This window comes from Myotis myotis, unplaced genomic scaffold (genome assembly GCF_014108235.1).
Source record: "Myotis myotis isolate mMyoMyo1 unplaced genomic scaffold, mMyoMyo1.p scaffold_m19_p_9, whole genome shotgun sequence".
Classification (NCBI taxonomy): Eukaryota; Metazoa; Chordata; class Mammalia; order Chiroptera; family Vespertilionidae; genus Myotis; species Myotis myotis.
Window position 1 is genome coordinate 59,577,733 of NW_023416401.1, and position 20,992 is coordinate 59,598,724.

Here is a 20,992-nt window from a genome sequence, read left to right on the forward strand (position 1 = left end):
AGATGCGGCGTCGCCGCGTATCTCGCGCCAGACAGCGCGTTAGGACAGCTCCTCCGCGCGCCTGCGCCGTGATGGGCTCTGCGCAGGCGCATTTCCAACGCTTGGGAGTCGAGGGCGGGGTATCATCCCTTTCGCTGATGCAAGAGCCTAGTGCGGTTGTGGGAGAGGTGTTGGTGAGATCTCTACCGCGGCTGAGGCCTGGGGCTGACCTGTCCGACTTCTCGTCCGTGCGGATCCAACTCGAGCCGCAGCCATGTCTGGAGACGAGGTGAGGGCCTAACCCTGGCGTTAGGGCTGGGGACTGAGGCGGGGAGCCGAACCCATCCCCGTGTGGGAGACCGGGTCTGCGGCCTAGCGCCGGCCGCCATGTGGGACAGCCGGGCCTAGGCGGCCCGGAGCAGTAGAGCCAGAGAGAACTCCGGAGCTGCGGGCTTAGCCGCGTCCCGCTCTCCTCAGGGCGGCGGTGCGGAAGCCGGCTTTTCCGGAATGGAGGGTATATTGAGTCGCCCACTTAGAATGGGGCTTGAATGCCGGTTAATGTCCCAACTGAACGAGATTGGGGCTGGCGACCCCTGCATTTCTCTCGATTTGACACTGCGGCTCCTACACTCCTCGCCGGGCGCGGCGAGGGGAGCATCCCTGAGCTCGGGCGGAGCGCCCTCGTTGAAAACTTTTGCAGGCTGGCTTTTCCTGGTCGGTATCTGCCGTTCTCGTCTCGAGCACTATTTCTTAAGAAGTCCAGACGGTCGGGGAGATAGGATGAGAGGTGAAGATGCTTCAGCCTCAAAAAGTGCCTAACTTTGGAAAGTTTTGAGGTGGAGTCCCTGAGTTTTCCTTCACGGAGTTCACAGCGACGAGAGCGGGAAGTCGGGGATGCGAAGCTGGCCGGGCCTTTTTCTACCCTCGTGCTTGTACCTCAGCAAATCTCCTCAAATCCCTTCTGGCCAAATCTGTCCCGGTTCAAGTGAAATCAAACGGCTTAAAATGAAATTGGATTTTAGGTGTTGTCAGTAGGTATTCGTTAACCCTGGGGGGAGAGCTACCGCTTCCTGGCCAGCTCTCCCCACCACAATAAAGGGCTCTTGACTTTGTAATTCATTTCTGTCAGCATTCGAGTGCTTGGTCCAGAGGGCCTTGGAGAGACGGAAGAGGAAAAATCCGAGGCTTTTTGGAGCGCTGGCTTCGGAGGTAGCCCTTGAACGACCCTCAGCATTTCCTCTTGTGATGGAAAGGCTGATCTTAGGGTGAGCGGGTGGTTAAGACGGCAAGTAAGAGGGCTCACGGAAAGTAGACTCTCCTCTGATTTGGTTAGCGTTAATCCCTTGAAATGTGGTTAGTGGCCAGTTCATGGAGGGGTTTGAAGACCAAATTAAGGAATTTTGGATTTATTCTGGGGGGGACTCCAATCCCTCATTTGACTTCCACAGTAATCCTGTACGATAAGTATTACTGTTAGCCCCATTTTATGGGTGAGAAAACTGAGGCTTTGAGTGTGGTATCATGCCCATGATCAGAGAGTAAGTGGCTGAGCCAGTAGTAGAATTCCAGATCTAGGTAAATTGCCTACATCTAGGTGACCAGGATGGAGGCTCTTGCTCTCTTAGAAGAAACAGAGTCTGAAGGTAGTAGGTGGTTCTTGCTTGGAGGTCATGGTAGACATTGCTCTGGGCTACTGTATTTCAAAAGTTCTGAGAGTGGCAATGTTTCACGTTTGTTTTTTCTACATATTTTCTAAGCTTTTCATAACCTTTAAAAATAAAGCACTTATGTAGTACAAAGTACTGTGGGGTGCTGTTTGTGTGGTTTCGATGGTAAAGTGCTCACAAGTGACACAGGGGAGGCAAGAGAGATCAACTAGTTTCTACAGGAGATAGAAAGAGCCATCAACAGAGAGATTTGTGGTACCAGAGGATTCAGTTTTAGCAGTGGGATCAGGTTTTGAAGGAAGTGGAATATGGCAGAACCAGCATTCCAGTAGATAACTTTTGGAAGCCCATAAAATATTAAGTAGCTTGGCACTTTTTAGGCCTACCAGTCCAACTTCATTTTATAGACAGGAAGCTAGGGTTCAGGGAGGTTAACTTGCCCAAGATCACATAGCAAGTTAGTGGGACTAAAACCAGCCTTTGACTTCCACTCTGGAGGGATGTGAAGGTTCTGGTTTCTCCACTATTATTGACTAGAAAAGTATTCTTAGGCCAGTCCTTAATTTCTGACTACTTTACAGACAAGCAAAAATTTCTGCATGGAAACAATGAAAGTAAGCTGTACACAGTTCTTTTTTATTTTAGAGAAAGGAGGGAAGAGAGAGAAACATCAGTTTGTTGTCCCACTTATCTATGCATTCATTGGTTGATTCGTGTATGTGCCCTGACCAGGGGATCGAATCCACAATCTTGGCTCATAGGAATGATCCTCTAACCAACTGAGCAACCCAGCCAGGGCTGTACACATTTCTTTTTATACCTGATAATTAAGCCAGAATTCACCACAACATAGCCTTTTTTAACCTAGTGGAACCAAGACCTTTAAAAAGCAGTATTTGAGAAATATGGGTGATGCCTGTAAGGAAAAATCCTCTAATCTGTAGGCATTCATTATTTTCCAGACCAATTTTTTTAAAAGTGCTGTCAATAGTTAAGATTGCTTATTACTAGATCCTGTTCACTAAGTGTCAGAACAGTGGGTTTTCATACAACACAGTAAGGTAGTTTACAAAAGAAGCTTTAAGCTAAAGAAGTTTCTGATTTAAAAATGGAATGTGTGTTGTACTAAGTGTACAGAACACAGAAGAATACAAAGAGAAATAAAAATCTAGAATCCTATCACCTAGAGATAACAACAGTCTTAAATTGCTTTTAAGTCTTAAAAAGCAATTTTTTATTTTTTAGTCAAGACCGACATGGCCTTGTGGTTTGGGGGAGGTCTGCTTTGGGCACTGCTTTTGGATCCCTGGTTTCCTTATTTTTAACTCTGAGAGGTGGTGTGAATAAAATGAGGGGATGAGTGTGTCTTAAGTATCCAGAGTCAGTAATTAAGAGAGATATTAATTATTTCAGTGTATAAATTCCTGCATGTTTCATACCCTTTACAAGGCTACAAATAAACTGTTAACCTGTAGGTTAAACATGAATGTTTTTCAGAGGATAAGGCACTTGTGAGGCTGTCCTCTTTTGATTTCAGGACCCCTCCCATCTTTGGTCTGTCATGCTGAGTAATAATAAATGTAATTATTATTCCAGGGTAGTTGCTACTTGGGAAAAAAAGCAATAAATGAATTGTAAGCCCTGCCAGACAACCATACTTATAGTACCTGGAGTTCTCTGTCCTTTTGCCAAATGTCTTTATCTCAGGAGTGCGTATGAACTGTAGCTACCTCCTTGGACATTCCATGTAGGGTGACCTGTGGCTTAGTAGGTCAGCAGTGGGGAACTCCTTCCTCCTGGTTCTTCTTTAAGTTTGCCAAATTAAGTTCTTCAGACTGACTGCATTTCAGAATTACTCATTTATACAGTTAGGTCCTTAAGATAGGAGAGGATAACTGAGATGAGGCTATATCAGTTTCCATAATATCTTGCAGATCCTTCTCTATCGAGTGAGGACTATACCAACCCTACTTTATTATAGACCACAGTTTGGTTTCAGTGTAGCTCAGTTTCTTTAATGTACTTAGGACATAAAGAAATTTAAGCCCTGGCTGGTGTGGTTCCATGGTTAGAGTGTCAGCCGGTGCACCGAAGGGTCGCAGGTTCAAATCCCGGTCAATGCCATGTACGTGGGTTGCGGATTTGATGCTCGGTCGGGCATGGAGAAGGCAAGAACTTACCCGGGGTAATACAAGTAAGAGCCAGAGTCAGAACTTGAATTTAGTCAGTTGGGCACCAGACACTTCACTGTACTGTCATAGCAGTTCGTTGGGAAAAATGCTAAATTTAAGCTTGATAGAATTTGGACAAAAATTGGTGAGGAGCTTAGAGAAAAAAATACTTGGTATTTGAATCCAATTCTGTTTGACGTTAGTGACCTCACTCTTTCCACTGTACTGGAGTCTACCCTATATGTTGTTTAAACTGTTATGTCTAAAATACTTTATCTGTATTTTTTCCCCAAGTGATCAGTGCAGTCTACAACAAGGTATAAATTAATGTTTCGCTTATTCTCTAATGGACATCAGATAAAAATAACCCAAGAAAACTTTTAATGTTCAGAAACAAAAAGCAGAGTAAAAGGTTATATAGAAGTTTCTCTTACTCAGATACAGATTTGCTATGTGAAGGGTTGCTGGTGGATTTCCTTAAAGGTTTGTCTGAACTTAAGGATAATATTTAAAAAAATTTTTTTATAAGTCAAGTCTTCTGGTGTAGTAACCCCAGGTTACCAACCTTAAATAAACATGTATAATCAATCTACCTAGGTATTGGTTTTCTCATCCACAAAGTCAGGGGTATAGCAAAGGTTATTACTAAGGTCCCTTCCCTATATTCCATGATTAATTCATCATAAAGTCTCCACATTTGCTCATGAAACTGTAAGTGAAGTTGCTGTATCTTGTGGTAATTTACAAATTGAAAGGCAGTGCACAAGTTTAAGGAACACCCCCCTCCACTATCATTCCATGTTTAATAGTATAAGGAGAGTTGGGTGGCCTTGTTTTTAATCCTGTTTTTTTTGGTACTTGAGTGCAGCAAATACTCTTACTTTTTTGTTGTTGTTATTCCTCACCCAAGGATATTTTCCCATTGTTTTTTAGAGAGTGGAATGGATGGATGGAGAGAGAAACATCGATGTGAGAGAGGCACATCACTTGGTTGCCTCCCGCATGCATCCTGACTGCAAATCAAACCCGTGACCTTTCAGTGCCTGGGCTGATGCTCTGACCACTGAGAAACAGGTTGCGCCAGAGGGAAATACTCTTACTTTTAAGCATATGTCTTTTGAGAATACAGCATAGTTGGAGTGTGAAAACAATCACTTGGTCCCTTTTTTATTGTCTTTTAAACAGATGATTTTTGATCCTACTATGAGCAAGAAGAAAAAGAAGAAGAAGAAGCCTTTTATGTTAGATGAGGAAGGAGATGCCCAGACCGAAGAAACTCAACCCTCAGAAACAAAAGAAGTGGAGCCAGAGCCCACTGAGGACAAAGATGTAGAGGCTGATGAGGAGGACAATAGGAAAAAAGGTGAGTGGTAGATGTGAGAGAGGACTCTTTTGCCGAAAGGCCTGTTTCTCTTCCATTGTGTTTTGGATTCTGTGCATACATTGACCCCTCAGTTTGATAAGGCTATTCCAGTGAAAGTTGAGGCCATCAACAGTCTGTGGGCACTGGACTTTGCCATATTTCTGGTAGATTCGTTCCAAGAAAATTCCTACTGAATCCACAAGTGGCTACACCTTGTCATTCCAGGACTGATTTTCCAGTCTAACCTGTCAGGTCTCTTTTTGTATTTTTTTTTTTTTTAATATATTTTATTGATTTTTTACAGAGAGGAAGGGAGAGAGATAGAGAGTTAGAAACATCGATGGGAGAGAAACATCGATCAGCCGCCTCCTGCACATCTCCCACTGGGGATGTGCCCGCAGCCCAGGTACATGCCCTTGACCGGAATCGAACCTGGGACCCCTCAGTCCGCAGGCCGACGCTCTATCCACTGAGCCAAACCAGTTTCGGCTCTTTTTGTATTTTAATGGTGATTGTATTTGAGTGTAGGCAGAAAGAAATAACACCAAGATAGGTAGTTTTGTGTCTTAGCAAGTCTGAAAACACAGAAGAAATTAAAATTATTTAAAAAGTGTTTCAGTTTAGACACCAGCATTAGTTATTAACTTTTGAGCTTTGAGAAAGATACTATTTAATTATTAGAAATAAGTGATTCCGTAAACATGTCTGTTGAATATAAGACACTGCTGGAGATAGAACTGACATCCAGTGAACTTCTATCATGTGCTAAGCATCTTGTATATGATTAAAACAAACTTGGAAAGTAAGTCATTCTTGCAATAAGACAAAATGAATTCATAAATAGCTCCTTGAAAACTTTTTCCTAAAATATTTCTAGTGTACAACAGTGTAGAACAAATGGAAAATTTATTGAACATAACTCAATATTACTAAGTAATGGGAGTTAAAATTCATTTTATTCATGTTGTAGCCTCATTTGATGAATGTGAAATACTTTATAAGGCCTTTTGTTGATTCATTGATGGATTGCTTGATTGAATAACAAGTAGAGCTAGGCACTAGGATATAGGTGAACAAGGCATATTATCTATTAGTATCTCTCTCTAATATCTGTGAGGGAGATAGATAAGCAAACCAGTAAGTACCTCCTTTGGAATGACATAAGATACTATTGAAGCACCTTGGTACCCAATTGGTTGAAAGGGATAGATAGGCTTAGAAAGGGCTTCTTGGTGGAAAAACTCTAACAAGATCCTGTAAGAGCTCTGTGGGAGGGTTCATAGCAAGGGTTGGAGGTGAGAGACCACAGACATTGCTAAAGTGGAAGTACTTCATTTGGGCTGGAACCAGGTATTAAGATACTAGAGGCCTGGTGCACTAAATTCGTGCACGGGGGAGGGTTGTGTGTCCCTCAGCCCAGCCTGCATCCTCTCTCATCTTAGACATCCCTCTCACAATCCAGGACTGCTGGCTCCCAACTGCTTGCCTGTCTACCTACCTGATTGCCCCTAACCACTCCTGCCTGCTTGCCTGATCACCCACCCTGATCCCCTGCAGGGCTGTAAAATGATTACAAAACTATGAATAAAACTAAAAAAAAAAAAGACCATACCCTTTTATTTAATGATGTTTACTTTGAATTTATATTAGTTCACACAAACACTCCATCCATGCTTTTGTTTCGGCCCTCCGATCCAGTTTAAGAACCCATTGTGGCCCTCGAGTCAAAAAGTTTGCCCACCCCTGCCTAACCGCTCCCCTGCCAGCCTGATCGCTCCCCTGCCAGCCTGATCGATGCCTAACTGTTCCCCTGCCGGCCCAATCGCCCCCAACTGCCCTCCCCTTGCCAGCCTGGTCTCCCCTAACTGCCCTCCCTGAAGGCCTGGTCCCCCACAACGGCCCTCCTTTGCCGGCCCAGTTGCCCCTAACTGCCCTCCCCTGCAGGGCTGGTCCCCCCCAAACTGCCCTCCTCTGCCAGCCATCTTGTGGCCACATGGGGGCAGCCATCTTGTGTGTTGGAGTGATTGTCAATTTGCATACTGGTCATGACTAATTAGCATATCTGGGCTAATTAGCATATCCCTCTCATTATATAGGATGGGAGATGAGATGTAAGCAGAAGTAAAGAGAGAAAACTGGGAGGCCTTGGAAATTGTGTTAAAACCCTGACTTTGTATTGGGAACAGTGAGGCATGATATAATTAGATTCATAAATGTTCTCAATATGGCTTTCTAATGAGGTTTTTCCTAATTACTAGCTGAAATGTTGGTTTAATTCATAATTGGATGCTTTGCCTTCTGTTTGTTGTTAATTAATAATCTTAATTATGTCTTTTTAGATGCCTCTGACGATCTAGATGACTTGAACTTCTTTAATCAAAAGAAAAAGAAGAAAAAAACAAAAAAGATATTTGATATTGATGAGGCAGAAGAAGGTGTAAAGGTAGTATTGCTTTCTTATTGAAGGTAAAATTTGACCTCTTGAAAGGTTGCTCAATGGCTGATGTTAATTCTTCTTTGTTTCATCTCTTACTAGCTTTGCTTTTGTTAAGTACTTAATCACACTGTTAAGGTCATCATGTCTGATTAAGGTACTTTGAAGGGATTATAATGAAAAGGAATGTAAATTTAGGTTTTACATATTTTATTGTGGGGCTGTAAAATGATTACAAAACTAGAGGACCGGTGTGCAGATTCGTGCACTGGTGGGGTCCCTCGGCGTGGCCTGCAGGGATTGGGCCAAAACGCAGCCGCCGCTGCTTGGTAGGCTCGCTGCCGCTCTGCTGTGGTTACCGGGCTGTGGCAGCCAGCAGTGAGCCCTGTGTCTGGCACCCGTCAGTCAGCTGAGCAGTGCTCCCGCTGTGGGAGTACATGATCACCAGGGGCAGTTCCTATAGATGCCCCTTGTCATTAACTAGATTGTGATTGGCTGAATAAGAGCTATATATATAAAAGGCTAATATGCACAGTGTCCCCTCGGGAATTCGACTGGGAGTTTCATTGCTTGCTATGATGTGTGCTGACCACCAGGGGGTGGCGCAGAACAAAGGAAGGCCCCGGCCGGCAGCCGGAAGGCCCTGATCAGCCCTGATCACCAACCAGGTCTAGGGAACCTACCTGTGCACGAATTTCGTGCACCAGGCCTCTAGTATTTCAATAAGTGAGAAAGCTGTGAAGCAAATACTCTCTTAGTTTCCTCTGTTAAACTTTGGTAGCATGTTGAAGATACACACATTTATGTGTCACCTGAGCTGCAAAGAATGTATATGTACCTCTGAGCACCAACCTGTGGTGGTTGTGCCTGATGATCTTATGGCCTGTAGGAGAACCAGAGCACTCAAGCTGTTTTTATGGAGTTCTCTGATCTTGTAGGTTCTCTTAATACTAGATCAATTTCCAATATAAATATCTTAGAATTCTTTTGAATAAGTAGATACATGGGTGGGTAGTGAGGTGAATAGGATGGATGGAGGGATGAGCTGAAAGTCTGCTCTTAAGGATCCCATTTTGTGTCCTCTACCCAAACGTTTCTTTGGTAAATAGTTTATTTACTGAAACAAGTAAATAAGGTGTATCCCAAATATAGCAGGAAATGTATACTGTATAGTACTTTATTGAGTTTTGGAAATAGTGTCACAGTTTCCATGACTTGGTTAATTCAAATGTGTATTGGTGAGTGCATTGAGTTGTCAGACATTGTGTACTAATTGCTAAGGTACTGAAATAAGTAAGATATTTTTCCCATTTTCAGGATAATTTAAAACAAGACTATTTTACCTGGATTTATCTTATTTTCTCCCTGTTTGGGGATTCTCTTCTCTTCCTACTATTGCAGGGAAATTGAGAAAGAGAGATGCTCAAATTATACTGAACAAGTGAGGTTTAAATATCCTGGGTAACAAAAGGGACACATCAGAGATGTATCAGAGAAAATCTTGGTTAACAAGGTTTTCTTGGTTGATTCCTCTAGTTAGTAGCTTTTGTCCTGTAGATTTCCTTATATAAGCTCTATTTCCTCTTATTAAGTGCTTGAATACTTTTTTCGTGTTATTGAAGTCATAACATAAGAGGTTATTACCAATATCTTTATCAGGCAGTGCATGGACATTGACTTGAAGGTGATGTGTTTTTTAATATATTTTATTAATTTTTTACAGTGAGGAAGGGAGAGGGATAGAGAGTTAGAAACATCGATCAGCTGCCTCCTGCACACCTCCTACTGGGGATGTTCCCACAGCCAAGGTACATGCCCTTGACTGGAATCAAACCTGGGACCCTTGAGTCCGCAGGCCAACACTTTATCCACTGAGCCAAACCAGTTAGGGCGAAGGTGATGTGTTTTTAAGATCTTGGGTTGCTCTCCCATCTGAATTTTCAGACCATCCCAGGGCTTTTGAAAAATCTTGAAAAATACTGCTATTCACTTCCTTTCACTAGGACTGACTTAGCCTCGGCTTGGAAGTCGATCTTACTGGGATAAAATAAATAATAGTATAGGACTAGAAAGCTGGCTGGTATGTGCTAATTTATATTTGGCATATCTGAGTTTCTCATTTATTGACTCTCATCTTAGAGACTGGGTTAATAGCTGGTTTTTTATTTGTGTACTAGAGGCCCGGTGCACGAAATTCGTGCACGGAGCAGGGGTTCCCTCAGCCCAGCCTGCACCCACTCCAATTGGGGACCCCTCGGGGAATGTCTGACTACCAGTGGTCGGTCGGACACCCCTCTCACAATCTGGGACTGCTGGCTCCTAACCACTCACCTGCCTGCCTGCCTGATCCCCCCTAACTGCCTCTGCCTGCCTGCCTGATCGCCCCTAACTGCCTTCCCCTGCCAGCCTGATCTTGCTCCTAACTGCTGTCCCCTGTTGGCCTGATTGCCCCCAACTGCCCTTCCCTGCTGGCCTGATCACCCCTAACTGCCCTCCCCTGTAGACCTAATCTCACCCCCAACTGCCCTCCTCTGCCGGCCAATTTGGTTCTGATTGGCCAGTTTCTATGCCAGTCAGTGTCTCTGGGCATATCAACGGGGCCTGATCAGAAAGGTGGAGCTGATCAGCAGCCCTGTGGAGGCCTAGAGAGAAATGGAGGCACGAGTGTTGGCCAGGCTGGGAGAGAAAGAGAGGCAAGTTCTGATCAGTGGCTGCCACAGAGACTATGGATCAGACCCTGCCTCTCTCTCTGTAGGCCTCTCTCCGAACCTGATCCACAGCCCCCTAGGCAGTCAGTGCCGTAGCGACCCAGCACTGACTTCTAGTCTGGTTGAGCCTTGGGTCGTAATCGGTGGTTACGACCTTGGCTCGTTATTATAAAGATTATCCAGCTAATACACTTGAACTGATTGGTCTTTCATGGCCAAATGTGCCACTAAGACCATACAGCTGGATATGGGATCTTAGAGCTGAGCTTCATTTACTCCCAGCTATTTAAATTTTTCTGCTGATGAGATTTCTGAAATTACTACAGCCATTGTGAGACTAGTTCAGTTGTAAGCACACAAAAATACAAAAATAGATATTGATAGGTAATGTTGACAGCACATTTCAGGGCAGGGAGCTGGATAAGCTCATGAAAGGGAGAGATTGGAAACTGAGACTGGTACTTCTTGGGGGTTTATGACTAATTTCTGGGCTGTGATATATCCTATTTTCATCTGTGACTATAGCAACTAATCTTGGGATCAACCTTTGCCTTGTCTCCATTCATGTGATCCTAATTCTCCATGGGTTCTGCCTTTCCCTTTAATGATGTCATCTCTTGAAGTGATGCCCAAATATCTTTTCGCAGCCTGGTAGCAAGGCTGACTGTGGTTTAATAAAAAATATTTAGTCTTTGTCTTTGGTTCCTGGCACAGCTCCTAAAACCCTTGCAATCCCTGGAATGGTAAAAGTGTCAATTTGAGATGACTGGTGGCTGGGAACTCCTGAATAGCTTCAGTATAGGACAGCCATGGGCAAACTATGGCCCGCGGGCCGGATCCGGCCCGTTGGAAATGAATAAAACTAAAAAAAAAAAAAAAAAAAAAAAAAGACCATACCCTTTTATGTAATGATGTTTACTTTGAATTTATATTAGTTCACACACACACTCCATCCATGCTTTTGTTCCGGCCCTCCGGTCCAGTTTAAGAACCCATTGTGGCCCTCGAGTCAAAAAGTTTGCCCACCCCTGGTATAGGAGCTGGTCATCAGAAAGATTAAGCCATGATTAGATGACTGGAATTCATATACACCCACCCACCCTCCCCCTTCTAGCCCTCTCCTGAGGAAGGGGGTTGGAAATTGAATTCACTCACCAGCGGTCAATGATTTAATCAGTCATGACTGGCCCCTGAAGTGAGGACAGTCTTGTGGGACTGAGCCCTTAAACCTGTGGAGACTTTCACTAACTACAGGTAGTTTCAGAGTTAAAAGAATTATAGGTCACTCAGTTAGTTGGAGAGTTGAGAATTGGTGTGGAAAAACACCATGTATTTGGTGTCAGTAGGAAAAAAATCCTCCTCCCAATGATTATATCAGAATACTTAGAAACTTCTTTAAAATACTCTTGACCCTTGTTCCTGCTAAAGATTGTCAGTTAAAAGATTTAAGAATCTTACAAATGTTTACCAGGTGATTCTGACAGTGGCCTGGTTTGGAAACATAGATAATACTTTCTTAAGATCCCAAGGCTGGTGAATAAAAAGAAAGGAAAAGATCCCACAGAACTGTCTCAAATTTCCAGTGTAAATGACAGGGACTCGCTGAGCCACTTTGGCTCACCTATGAGAGACATTTCTTATATGTAACTTCAGTTTTGAATACTAAATTTCTTTTCCTCTAAAAGGATGTCAGCCCATGTCATTTTTTTTTTAAGTCCTGGAATCAAAATATTGAAATTTATATCTTAATTTCTTAGGATCTTAAGATTGAAAGTGATGTTCAAGAACCAGCTGAACCAGAGGATGACCTTGACATTATGCTTGGCAATAAAAAGAAGAAAAAGAAAAATGTCAAATTCCCAGATGAGGATGAAATTCTAGAGAAAGACGAAGGTAATATTGGGTGCTCGTTACTTGGGCCTTTGGCCTAATCTCTTTGATAGGTGGGCTCCTCTTTTATTTTTTCTTGACCCTTATTTCCACCTGATTATAGAAGCTAAAAGGAAAACAATATCTGACTTGATGACAGTTAAAGATTTCATGGGGGTAGAATTTGACAGTTATAATTTTACTAAATCATGCAGCTTCAGGTGATTGGGAAAATTACTGTAACTGGATTTTAAATGTTACAAAATTTCCATTTTGTTAAAAAGTGCTGTTTTATTAGTTTCTACGTGCCATGGGTTTTTTAAAGAACTTTAGTTAGCAGATGGGTTTTTATGGATGTGAATGTTTCTTAAGTGCCTAAACAGTTGGATGTTTTTTCCTAATTATCCCAGTACATTATTTTATCTTGTGTTTGTTAAATCAAGAAACAGTTAGGTGTGTCTGTGTTATCACAAATTCTTAATTAGAGAGGTCTCTATTAAGGGTTGTTTATGAAAGTCCCTGTTTTTAAGGAATGAGAGGTTATTTGTGAAACTTAATGCCTTTATGCTTGAGGCTGTGGTGAATGTAGTTCTGGGAGGGAAGACAAATGTCTTTGATACTTTCATTTCTCTAGATCTGCCTCTACCCCTCATTCTTAGTCTTTGTTATCTGTAGCTTTAGAAGATGAAGACAGCAAAAAAGATGATGGTATCTCATTCAGTAACCAGACAGGCCCTGCTTGGGCAGGCTCAGAAAGAGACTACACGTATGAGGAGGTAAGACAGATTCTGTTACGGAAAGGCGCTAAGCTAGTCCCTAGAACTCAAAGAAAAGCAAGGTAAATGCTCCCTGAATTGGTAGGGCCATTGAACTCCAAATTGTTAGTGAAGCAGACTCAGAGAGGTAACATAGCCAGTGCACAGCATTGCCTGCTGCCCTCATATGGGACAGTCAGTGTGGCAGTCATTATAGTGCTCACTGTTCCCATCTGAATCTGTGAACTTAGGACATGGAGATAGAGCCCCTGGAATGGGAGCGGGGAGCAGTGGAGAGAGGAATTGGCTAATTTGGGGTCAGGATAGCATGGAGTTTGCTTATTTGGGCTTTCCTGAATCTTACTCTGATTATATCATATACTTTCCCATAGAAACAGCAGAGTTAGAAGGGGTTTATTCGTTCATTAACTTCAAACAAGGAATTGCTGAGCATTCATAATGGACCAGATCCTGGTTGAGACTTGAGTCCTGCTCTCAAGCAGCTCCCAGAACATAGAGTGATGTGTGTATTTAATAAAAAGTGAAGTTTGCTTAAAGGTAGAGCAAAGATTCCAGTATACTGCTATTAATAAGAATGTACATGAATACCACTTTATCTCTATAGCTACTGAATCGAGTGTTCAACATCATGAGGGAAAAGAATCCAGATATGGTTGCTGGAGAGAAAAGGAAATTTGTCATGAAACCTCCACAGGTCGTCCGAGTAGGAACCAAGAAAACTTCTTTTGTCAACTTTACAGATATCTGTAAACTGTAAGTTCGTTAATGGAAAATCTCCATTTCAAATACCAAATTTTCTGTGATGTTTATGTTAAAGGTCCTTATTGAGGACTTCATTGCAGGTAGAAAGTTGGGTTGAGGAAAGTCAGAGTTAAAATATATCAGTTCTTTGTTACTTACAGGTCTCAGGGCTTGTATTATCAGACATCCAGAGGTGAGAGATGCCAACTCATGCTGATGCATGAGAATGGATCCAGATGGAGTGAAGAGTGTGGAGGCTAAATGTATTCCTCAGACAGGAGCTTGGCCAACCCAGGGAAGGTAGAAAAGCTTTTGAGGCTGGGGTGGCTTTGCCAAGCAAGTGAGCTCAGGGGAAACAGCTAAATTTGTTGTGCCTCTTCCTCAGGTGGTCATTGTTAAGACACAGCTTTTTTAATTACCATCACATTCCATGCCTCTCACCACCAGGTCATTCAACTGTCTGGGCCTGGCTCTTCTTAGCTCCTCAGCTACACCATTTTTGGCTGGTTCCTTAGGGCAACTGACCTTATTTACTGATTGTTCTTCAATTTCATAAGTGATACCTGCTTGTTGCAGATAAAACGGTAAATAATAGTAAACAAAAAAGAAAATAATCACTAAAAATTCCATCACCCAGAGATAACCACGTGTGTGTGTGTGTGTGTGTGTGTGTTTTAATAAATATTTTTATTGATTTCAGAGGACGGGAGAGAGAAATAGAATCATCAATGATGAGAGAATCATTGATCAGCTGGCTGCTTCCTGCATGCCCCCTACTGGGGATTGAGCCCACAACCCAGGCATGTGCCCTGACTGGGAATTGAATCGTGACTTCCTGGTTCATAGGTTGACGCTCAACCACTGAACCACATGAGCTGGGCTATTCCATTTTTTTTTTTAAATGAACATTTTCAAACAGGAAGTATATAGGGATTAGCATAAAGAACAGCCAAGTATCCTATTGCCTAGGTTTGGTGTATTTGACCTTTTGACACAGTTATTTCATATCTTTTTACTCTTTAAAAGAGGGTTTTACAGTTACAGTTAAAGCCATTTTTTGTATCTCTTTCATCTTCCTTCCCAGAAAAAGATGTTACTTTCTAAAGTTGTTTACCTTTTCTGTCCATGTTTCTAGACATTTATCATAGGTATGTACAGTATTTATAAATAACTTGCAATATTATTTTATGGTTTTTAAAATGTATTACATATCTTTTATTTCAGAGTTTGATGAACTGTGCACTGAAGTTCACCTAATAGCAGAGTAGTCACAAATTGAAACAGTGAACAAGTTGGTTTTTAGAAGTTTGGTTAGTTTTCCATGGAGGACAGTTTATATATTCTACTTTCTTTTTAGATTACATCGTCAGCCCAAACATCTCCTCGCATTTTTATTGGCTGAATTGGGTACAAGGTAAGAAACTATATTTGCATATATGCCTATATATATATATATATATATACACACACATATATATATATACACACACACACATATATATATATATAGTTACATACAGAATTACTGGACATCTCCTAAGAGCTTTTCTTAATCTGAAAAGGATATGTAACACACTTAGAAAAAAAAATTCACTGCTCTGGCCAGGTGACTTGGTTGGTTGGAGCATCGTCATCCAAAAGGTTACAAGTTTGGTTAGGGTGCGTATAGGAGGCAATGGATCCAACTCTCTCTTCTCTCAAATAAACTAAAAAACAAAACACAGGATAAAAAAAAAAAAAAAATTCACCTGATTATGAGAGGAACTTCTGGGCCACTGAAAGAGGGAAGTCAACTCATTTTTGTGGGAGAGCTTGGCTGCCTGGGAATAGAGAACAGAATTAACAGTGACTCATCTAAACAGGCCTGTTGGCATACCAAAATGAGGATCATGGCACTGCCGTGTTTAGAGTTTCCTGTCATTAACTGGATTCTTAGATCTTTATGGAGCAAATATTAGATTTCAAAGGAAATTATTTTCTTAGGTCAGTATTATTTCTAAATTGTTAATAGACTATTGATGAAATACAGCTTACAAATTGATGAGTGGCACAGGAGAAATGTTGAAACAGGGATCCATAATTAGTTACTTCCTTAAGAGCTCACCTGTTGAAGTCACCAAGCCAGTCCATCCCCATTCAGGGGGGCCAAGATCTCATTTGACTTGACCTTTAAGTGCTAGGAAGCCAATTGTCCCTTTAAAAGTAGATTCAGGGCATAATAATGATGAATAACACATATTGAGCATCTTGGGTACCATTTCAATCTTAAAACAGTTGCATGAACTGTTAGTAGAAACTAATATTAGCTGTCTTAAAGATTTAGAAACCATTTTAGTGAAGTTGTAGTTGGTCACATAACTACTTAATGGCACAGTCAGTGCAGACTCAGATCTGCCTGTTTCTCGGGAGCTTGAGCTCTTTTAAAAGACTTAATCCTGTGCCTTGCTGGCAGTATAGAGATAGCTCACGTGTTCTGCTCTCTTCCTTTTCTTGAAACTCTGCTGGGATTGGCTACACTTGCTGTGGGTTTAAGGAGTAATTTACTTGACTAGTGGTAGATATGTAGGTTCTGTTGTAAAAGAATTATGTTTTAAATGTAAATTATATAGTTGTTGCTTTTTTTTTAAGGCCACCAAAAATGTTGGTTGCCCCCCCCCCCCAAAATGGGGAGCGATCATCGCTTATTTTTAACTTGCATAAATTAATGAAGGAGTAAAAGCAGTATTTTCCCTACTTCTCAGAATTATTTCTTAAGAAGTGGGATAAATTATAACAAGTTGAGAACCAGTGAACTTAAGGTCAGTGGACTTAATATAGTGTTGAAAAAAGTCAATTTCTTTTGACAGTGAATGAAAAAACATTCCCTACATCAAGAATTAGAATTCACCATAGCCTGGAGATTAAGGGTCCCAGTCCATGGGGGATAATAATAAACCTTTATAGTTAAAGGAGAATCACAGGAGAGATTCTTGTAAAAGTCATTTTTAAAAAAATGTTTTTATTGGTTTTTAGAGAGGAAGGGAGGTGAGGGGAAAGAAACATCAATGAGAGCGAGACACTGATCAGCTGCCTCCTGCATGCCCCCCACTGGCGATGGAGCCTGTAACCCTGGCATGTGCCTTGACCAGGAATCAACTGGTGACCTCTCTGTGCACGGACGACGCTCAACCAACTGAGCCACACTGGCCAGGGTGCAAAGTGATTTTTATAGTGGGATGTTGAAATTTAACACGACCTGGCTGAATTTTGTTGTTTCACTTTGTAATTTGTAATTTTTAACAAATGTCTAGCCTAGAGCTTTCTCTCTCAAAGTGCTTGTCATCTGCTTCTTTTGAAAAAGTTTCTTTTAAAAAAAATACATATTTTTTAATTAATTTCAGAGAGAGGGAAGGGAGAGCTAGAAACATCAATGATAAGAATCATTGATCGGCTGTCTCCTGCACACCCCCCACAGGGGATTGAGCCTGAAACCCAGGCATGTGCCCCGACCGGGAATTGAACCATGACTTTCTAGTTCATGGGTCTACGGTCAACCACTGAGCCACACCAGCCGGGCTCAAAACTTTTCTAAGTACCATTGACAATATGTGGCCTGTGACTTCAACCGTACTTGAGGGGTAGAGGGGTTAACAGTTTTATAGAGCTATATTTCACACATTTAAATGTACAATTCAGCCCAGTTGGTGTGGCTCAGTGATTGAGCATTGAGCTATGAATTGGGGTCAGGGCATATGCCCTGGTTGTGGTTGCAATCATTCCCCACAGTAGGATGTGTGCAGGAGTAAGTTGATCGAGGATTCTCTTTCATCATTGATGTTTCTCTCCCTCTCTGAAATCAACAAAAATATATTAAAAAATAAAAAAGTGTACAATTCAATGTTAACATAATTAATTGAACTCTTAACACAATTGGTTTTAGAATATTTTCATCAACTATATATGATAATCAAAATATGTATTTGGTGCTTAGAATTTTTAAAGATAGGTCTTACTTTGAACATGGTATGCATTCAGTAAAAGTGTTTTATCTTGTTGGATGAATGAGCCATCACACAGTTAAGGAATCAATTTGTGTTTAGACTTAAAATCAATTATAAATTTGATTTGTTGCTGAAGATTTAATTGATTGAAATTGGATTAAGTGTTAAGAAATGTAGATATTTCATCTGGTACCAACTACTTAATTAAAAATAATTTTTGAGAAACCAGGTAGTATAGTACTACTTCTAGAATTTAACTTATGCCATTGAATATTTTTTAAATTCATTGAATGTAAAGATCCTGGAATTTGGTTCCCTATTGGAAAAAGCAATAATGGAGATATTTGTTTTCTTTCATAGTGGTTCTATAGACGGTAATAACCAACTTGTAATCAAAGGAAGATTCCAACAGAAACAGATAGAAAATGTTTTGAGAAGATATATCAGTAAGTGTATGATTTAATCTCAGTACATCACTCTGAAATGTTCTCATCAGGTTGTATTATTTTGGGGAGAGTCATTGGTTTGTAATGGAGCTGGAAAGGCTGGCCTTAAAGGATGAGGTAAAATGATAGTGATGGGGAAGGGGGCAGGGAGGTGGCCCTTGGCCACTGATTGGGGGTGCAGGGAGAAGGCCCAGCCAATCAAGGCTGCTGGTTGGTTCCAGGCTGAAGGCCTACCCGCAGAAACCTGTCTGCATTCAAGGCCTGATCTGCATTTATCTCCTTCATCACTTAAAATTGACAGGTCTCTTCCCACCTACCTAGGAACACTGTAAGGTCTTTCTTAGTGGCTCTCCTGCAGAAAAACCACGAGTAGGCATCTGGCAAGCGTTCCTGCGCCCTTGGACATTTGGAGTATTTTTTTTCAACCCATGGTTTAGTACCTGAAGCATTGCAGCAGACGGCTTTTGTTTTCTTACCCTGGAATAGTTTAGGGATAAACTTACAAATAAGTTGAGCTAAGCTCCTTGGTCTGGGTGCCAGCCTGGGCTTGTGGAGTTCAGTGTAGAAGTGTTTTTAGAGGAAAGAAACCAGAGGCCACCAGTTAATTCTGTATGTTGCTTTTCCTGCAGAGGAATATGTCACCTGTCACACATGCCGATCACCTGACACAATCCTGCAAAAGGACACCCGACTCTATTTCTTACAGTGTGAAACTTGTCATTCTCGATGCTCTGTTGCCAGCATCAAAACTGGCTTCCAGGCTGTCACGGGCAAGCGAGCACAGCTCCGTGCCAAAGCTAACTAATTTGCTGATCACCACTGATTTGGCAAAGTGTGTTGTGGAAATTTGGCTGGACAGGTTTACCATCAGAGTGGATATACGATTGTATTAAAAAACAAGATAGAAAAGCTGCCAAGCTCTTTGGTGTGTGGCTGGTTGGTCTGAAATCCTTGCAAGATGCCGATGCTCAAGCTGTTGACATAATCATTGCCTACTTTAACAACTGTCAGAGAAACAAGATGGGGTAAGGTGGTGCTTTTTAAAAATCGTTCACAGACTTCTGTAAAATGCAAGAGAAATTAAAGTTATTATAACAGTGATTCTTTCAATTTGGTTTGTCCTTCAGTTTTCTAAAAAATTGTGCTTAATGAATTCAGCAGAACAGTTTGGGCCTGGGATCTGGTGAGGTTTCTGCATCTTTATCCTAAAAACTGGACACTGGCAGTGACTTCAGCTGGGCAGCCATTTTCCTCTCAGCTTCTTTTGAGATGCATAAAATAGACACAGCATCCCACGAGAGGGTGGTTGGAGCATGAGATTTGGGAGGACAGCCTATTTTTAGTGTCCAGGAATGACTACATAGATATGAATTCATTTCATTATGTGAGGATTGTTGCTACTACCTCACTGCCAAGTCCTCTAGCTGTCACCATGAGGGAATACAAGGTGCTAGGTACCCTCCCTCCTTTGAATTTTCTTATTGGCCACCAAGAGAATCTTAGAAATGGCTGTGAAGTGTGTCTCATAAGAGATACGGCGTGTGCAGTACAAAAAAAACCAGTCTAAACCATGATACTAGAGGAAGTTTTTCTTTTTCTTCCACAACTTGTGTTCCAGGTTTGAAAAGACCCACCACAAATGCTTTTCTATTTTCTGTATTAAAGTATCTTTTGAAAGAGGTGATGCTGCCTGTGTGTGGTGCTTTGGTGCCTCCAGTTCTGCCTTCTGAGGATTTGGCTAAAAGGGTATTTCTCCATTGAGCATGAGGGAAAGAAAGATCATCTTATGTGTCTGCTGTGGTTGCCTTGCACGCACTTGCCAAGGATGAGGGCATAATGTTGCTCCTACTTTCTTGATGCAAGACTAATCCTAAGCAGCTCAGGAGCAGCCAGTCACTTGGCCCTGAATGTCTTGACCATGGTTGTTTTTAATCACTGTGACCCTTAATTTTAAAGTACAAGCCAAGTGTTATAATAAAACACTTTGGCCATAAAGTGTTGGAAGGAGCAGAGCATTCCTTCAAACTGGCTGAGCTGCGGCCACTGCCCTGATGAACTCGACTGCTGTTTATAATGCCATCTTCCTTTTGTATCTGTGCCCACACAATTCCCAATGTTGGATGTTACTGAGTGAATAAAGCAAGGATCAGTGCCTCTTGTGTAATTAGCGCTCTATTACTTTTGTGTGTGTATATGTTTTCATTTAGTGGGACCCCTCAGGGGAAGACATGGGACTTTACAGTTTGGTGATAGGTTGGCATAGTTATGTTGAAAATTTCAATGCATCTTTAATTTTACTCTCAAAACAGATTCATCTCTGAACTGATCCTAACCCTTTAAGATAGTCCAGTTCCCCCAATATCTTGCAGGATAAGTGTTGTGCATAAAAAATGCTGGGCTGGACAGCCTGGAAGAAGTGCTACCATGGTGTGAGTCAGTGGTCGGCAAACTGCAGCTGGGAAGCCACATGCGGCTCTTTGGCCCCTTGAGTGTGGCTCTTCCACAAAATACCACGTGCTGGCGCGCACGTACAATGCGATTGAAACTTCATGGCCCATGCGCAGAAGTCGGTATTTTGTGGAAGAGCCACACTCGGGGCCAAAGAGCCGCATGTGGCTCGTGAGCTGCAGTTTGCTGACCACGGCTGTAACCTGGCCTCCCTCATCCACATCTTTTGTCCTGGCAATATAAAGGTCTCACATTTTAGATTTTATAATATGTTTTTAGAAGTTGGGCCTTGGTGTTCCTTTTTTAATTGAGAAGATGAACAAAAGTCTGCAGTGAGTCCCCCTCTGCCATTGATTATATCCTGTATTCTCATATAGGTTGTCTCACAATAATCCTAATAAACCTTGCCA

At 41.8% G+C, this 20,992-nt stretch overlaps 1 protein-coding gene across 2 annotated transcripts; it reads left to right on the forward strand.

Annotated features, from left to right (window-relative positions):
• Nucleotides 1-114: 114 nt before the first annotated feature.
• Nucleotides 115-20,298, forward strand: EIF2S2 (eukaryotic translation initiation factor 2 subunit beta). Of its 2 annotated transcripts, XM_036321807.1 has the most exons (9): nucleotides 115-268; nucleotides 5,003-5,180; nucleotides 7,520-7,623; nucleotides 12,080-12,215; nucleotides 12,867-12,967; nucleotides 13,572-13,720; nucleotides 15,066-15,122; nucleotides 18,049-18,134; nucleotides 18,764-20,298. In XM_036321807.1, the coding sequence occupies exons 1-9, from the start codon at nucleotides 254-256 to the stop codon at nucleotides 18,937-18,939; spliced, it is 1,002 nt and encodes a 333-aa protein (XP_036177700.1). In that variant the 5' UTR covers nucleotides 115-253; the 3' UTR covers nucleotides 18,940-20,298. The 2 variants fall into 2 exon arrangements, with proteins under 2 accessions (XP_036177700.1, XP_036177701.1); XM_036321808.1 differs by lacking the exon at nucleotides 15,066-15,122.
• The last annotated feature ends 694 nt before the right edge of the window (nucleotides 20,299-20,992 follow it).

Excerpts from the sequence above, each read along its gene's own strand:
- EIF2S2 (XM_036321807.1), top strand. Across the intron at positions 5,181-7,519 it reads GGAGGACAATAGGAAAAAAG|ATGCCTCTGACGATCTAGAT; the intron begins GTGAGTGGTAGA and ends ATGTCTTTTTAG. Across the intron at positions 12,968-13,571 it reads GAGACTACACGTATGAGGAG|CTACTGAATCGAGTGTTCAA; the intron begins GTAAGACAGATT and ends TTATCTCTATAG.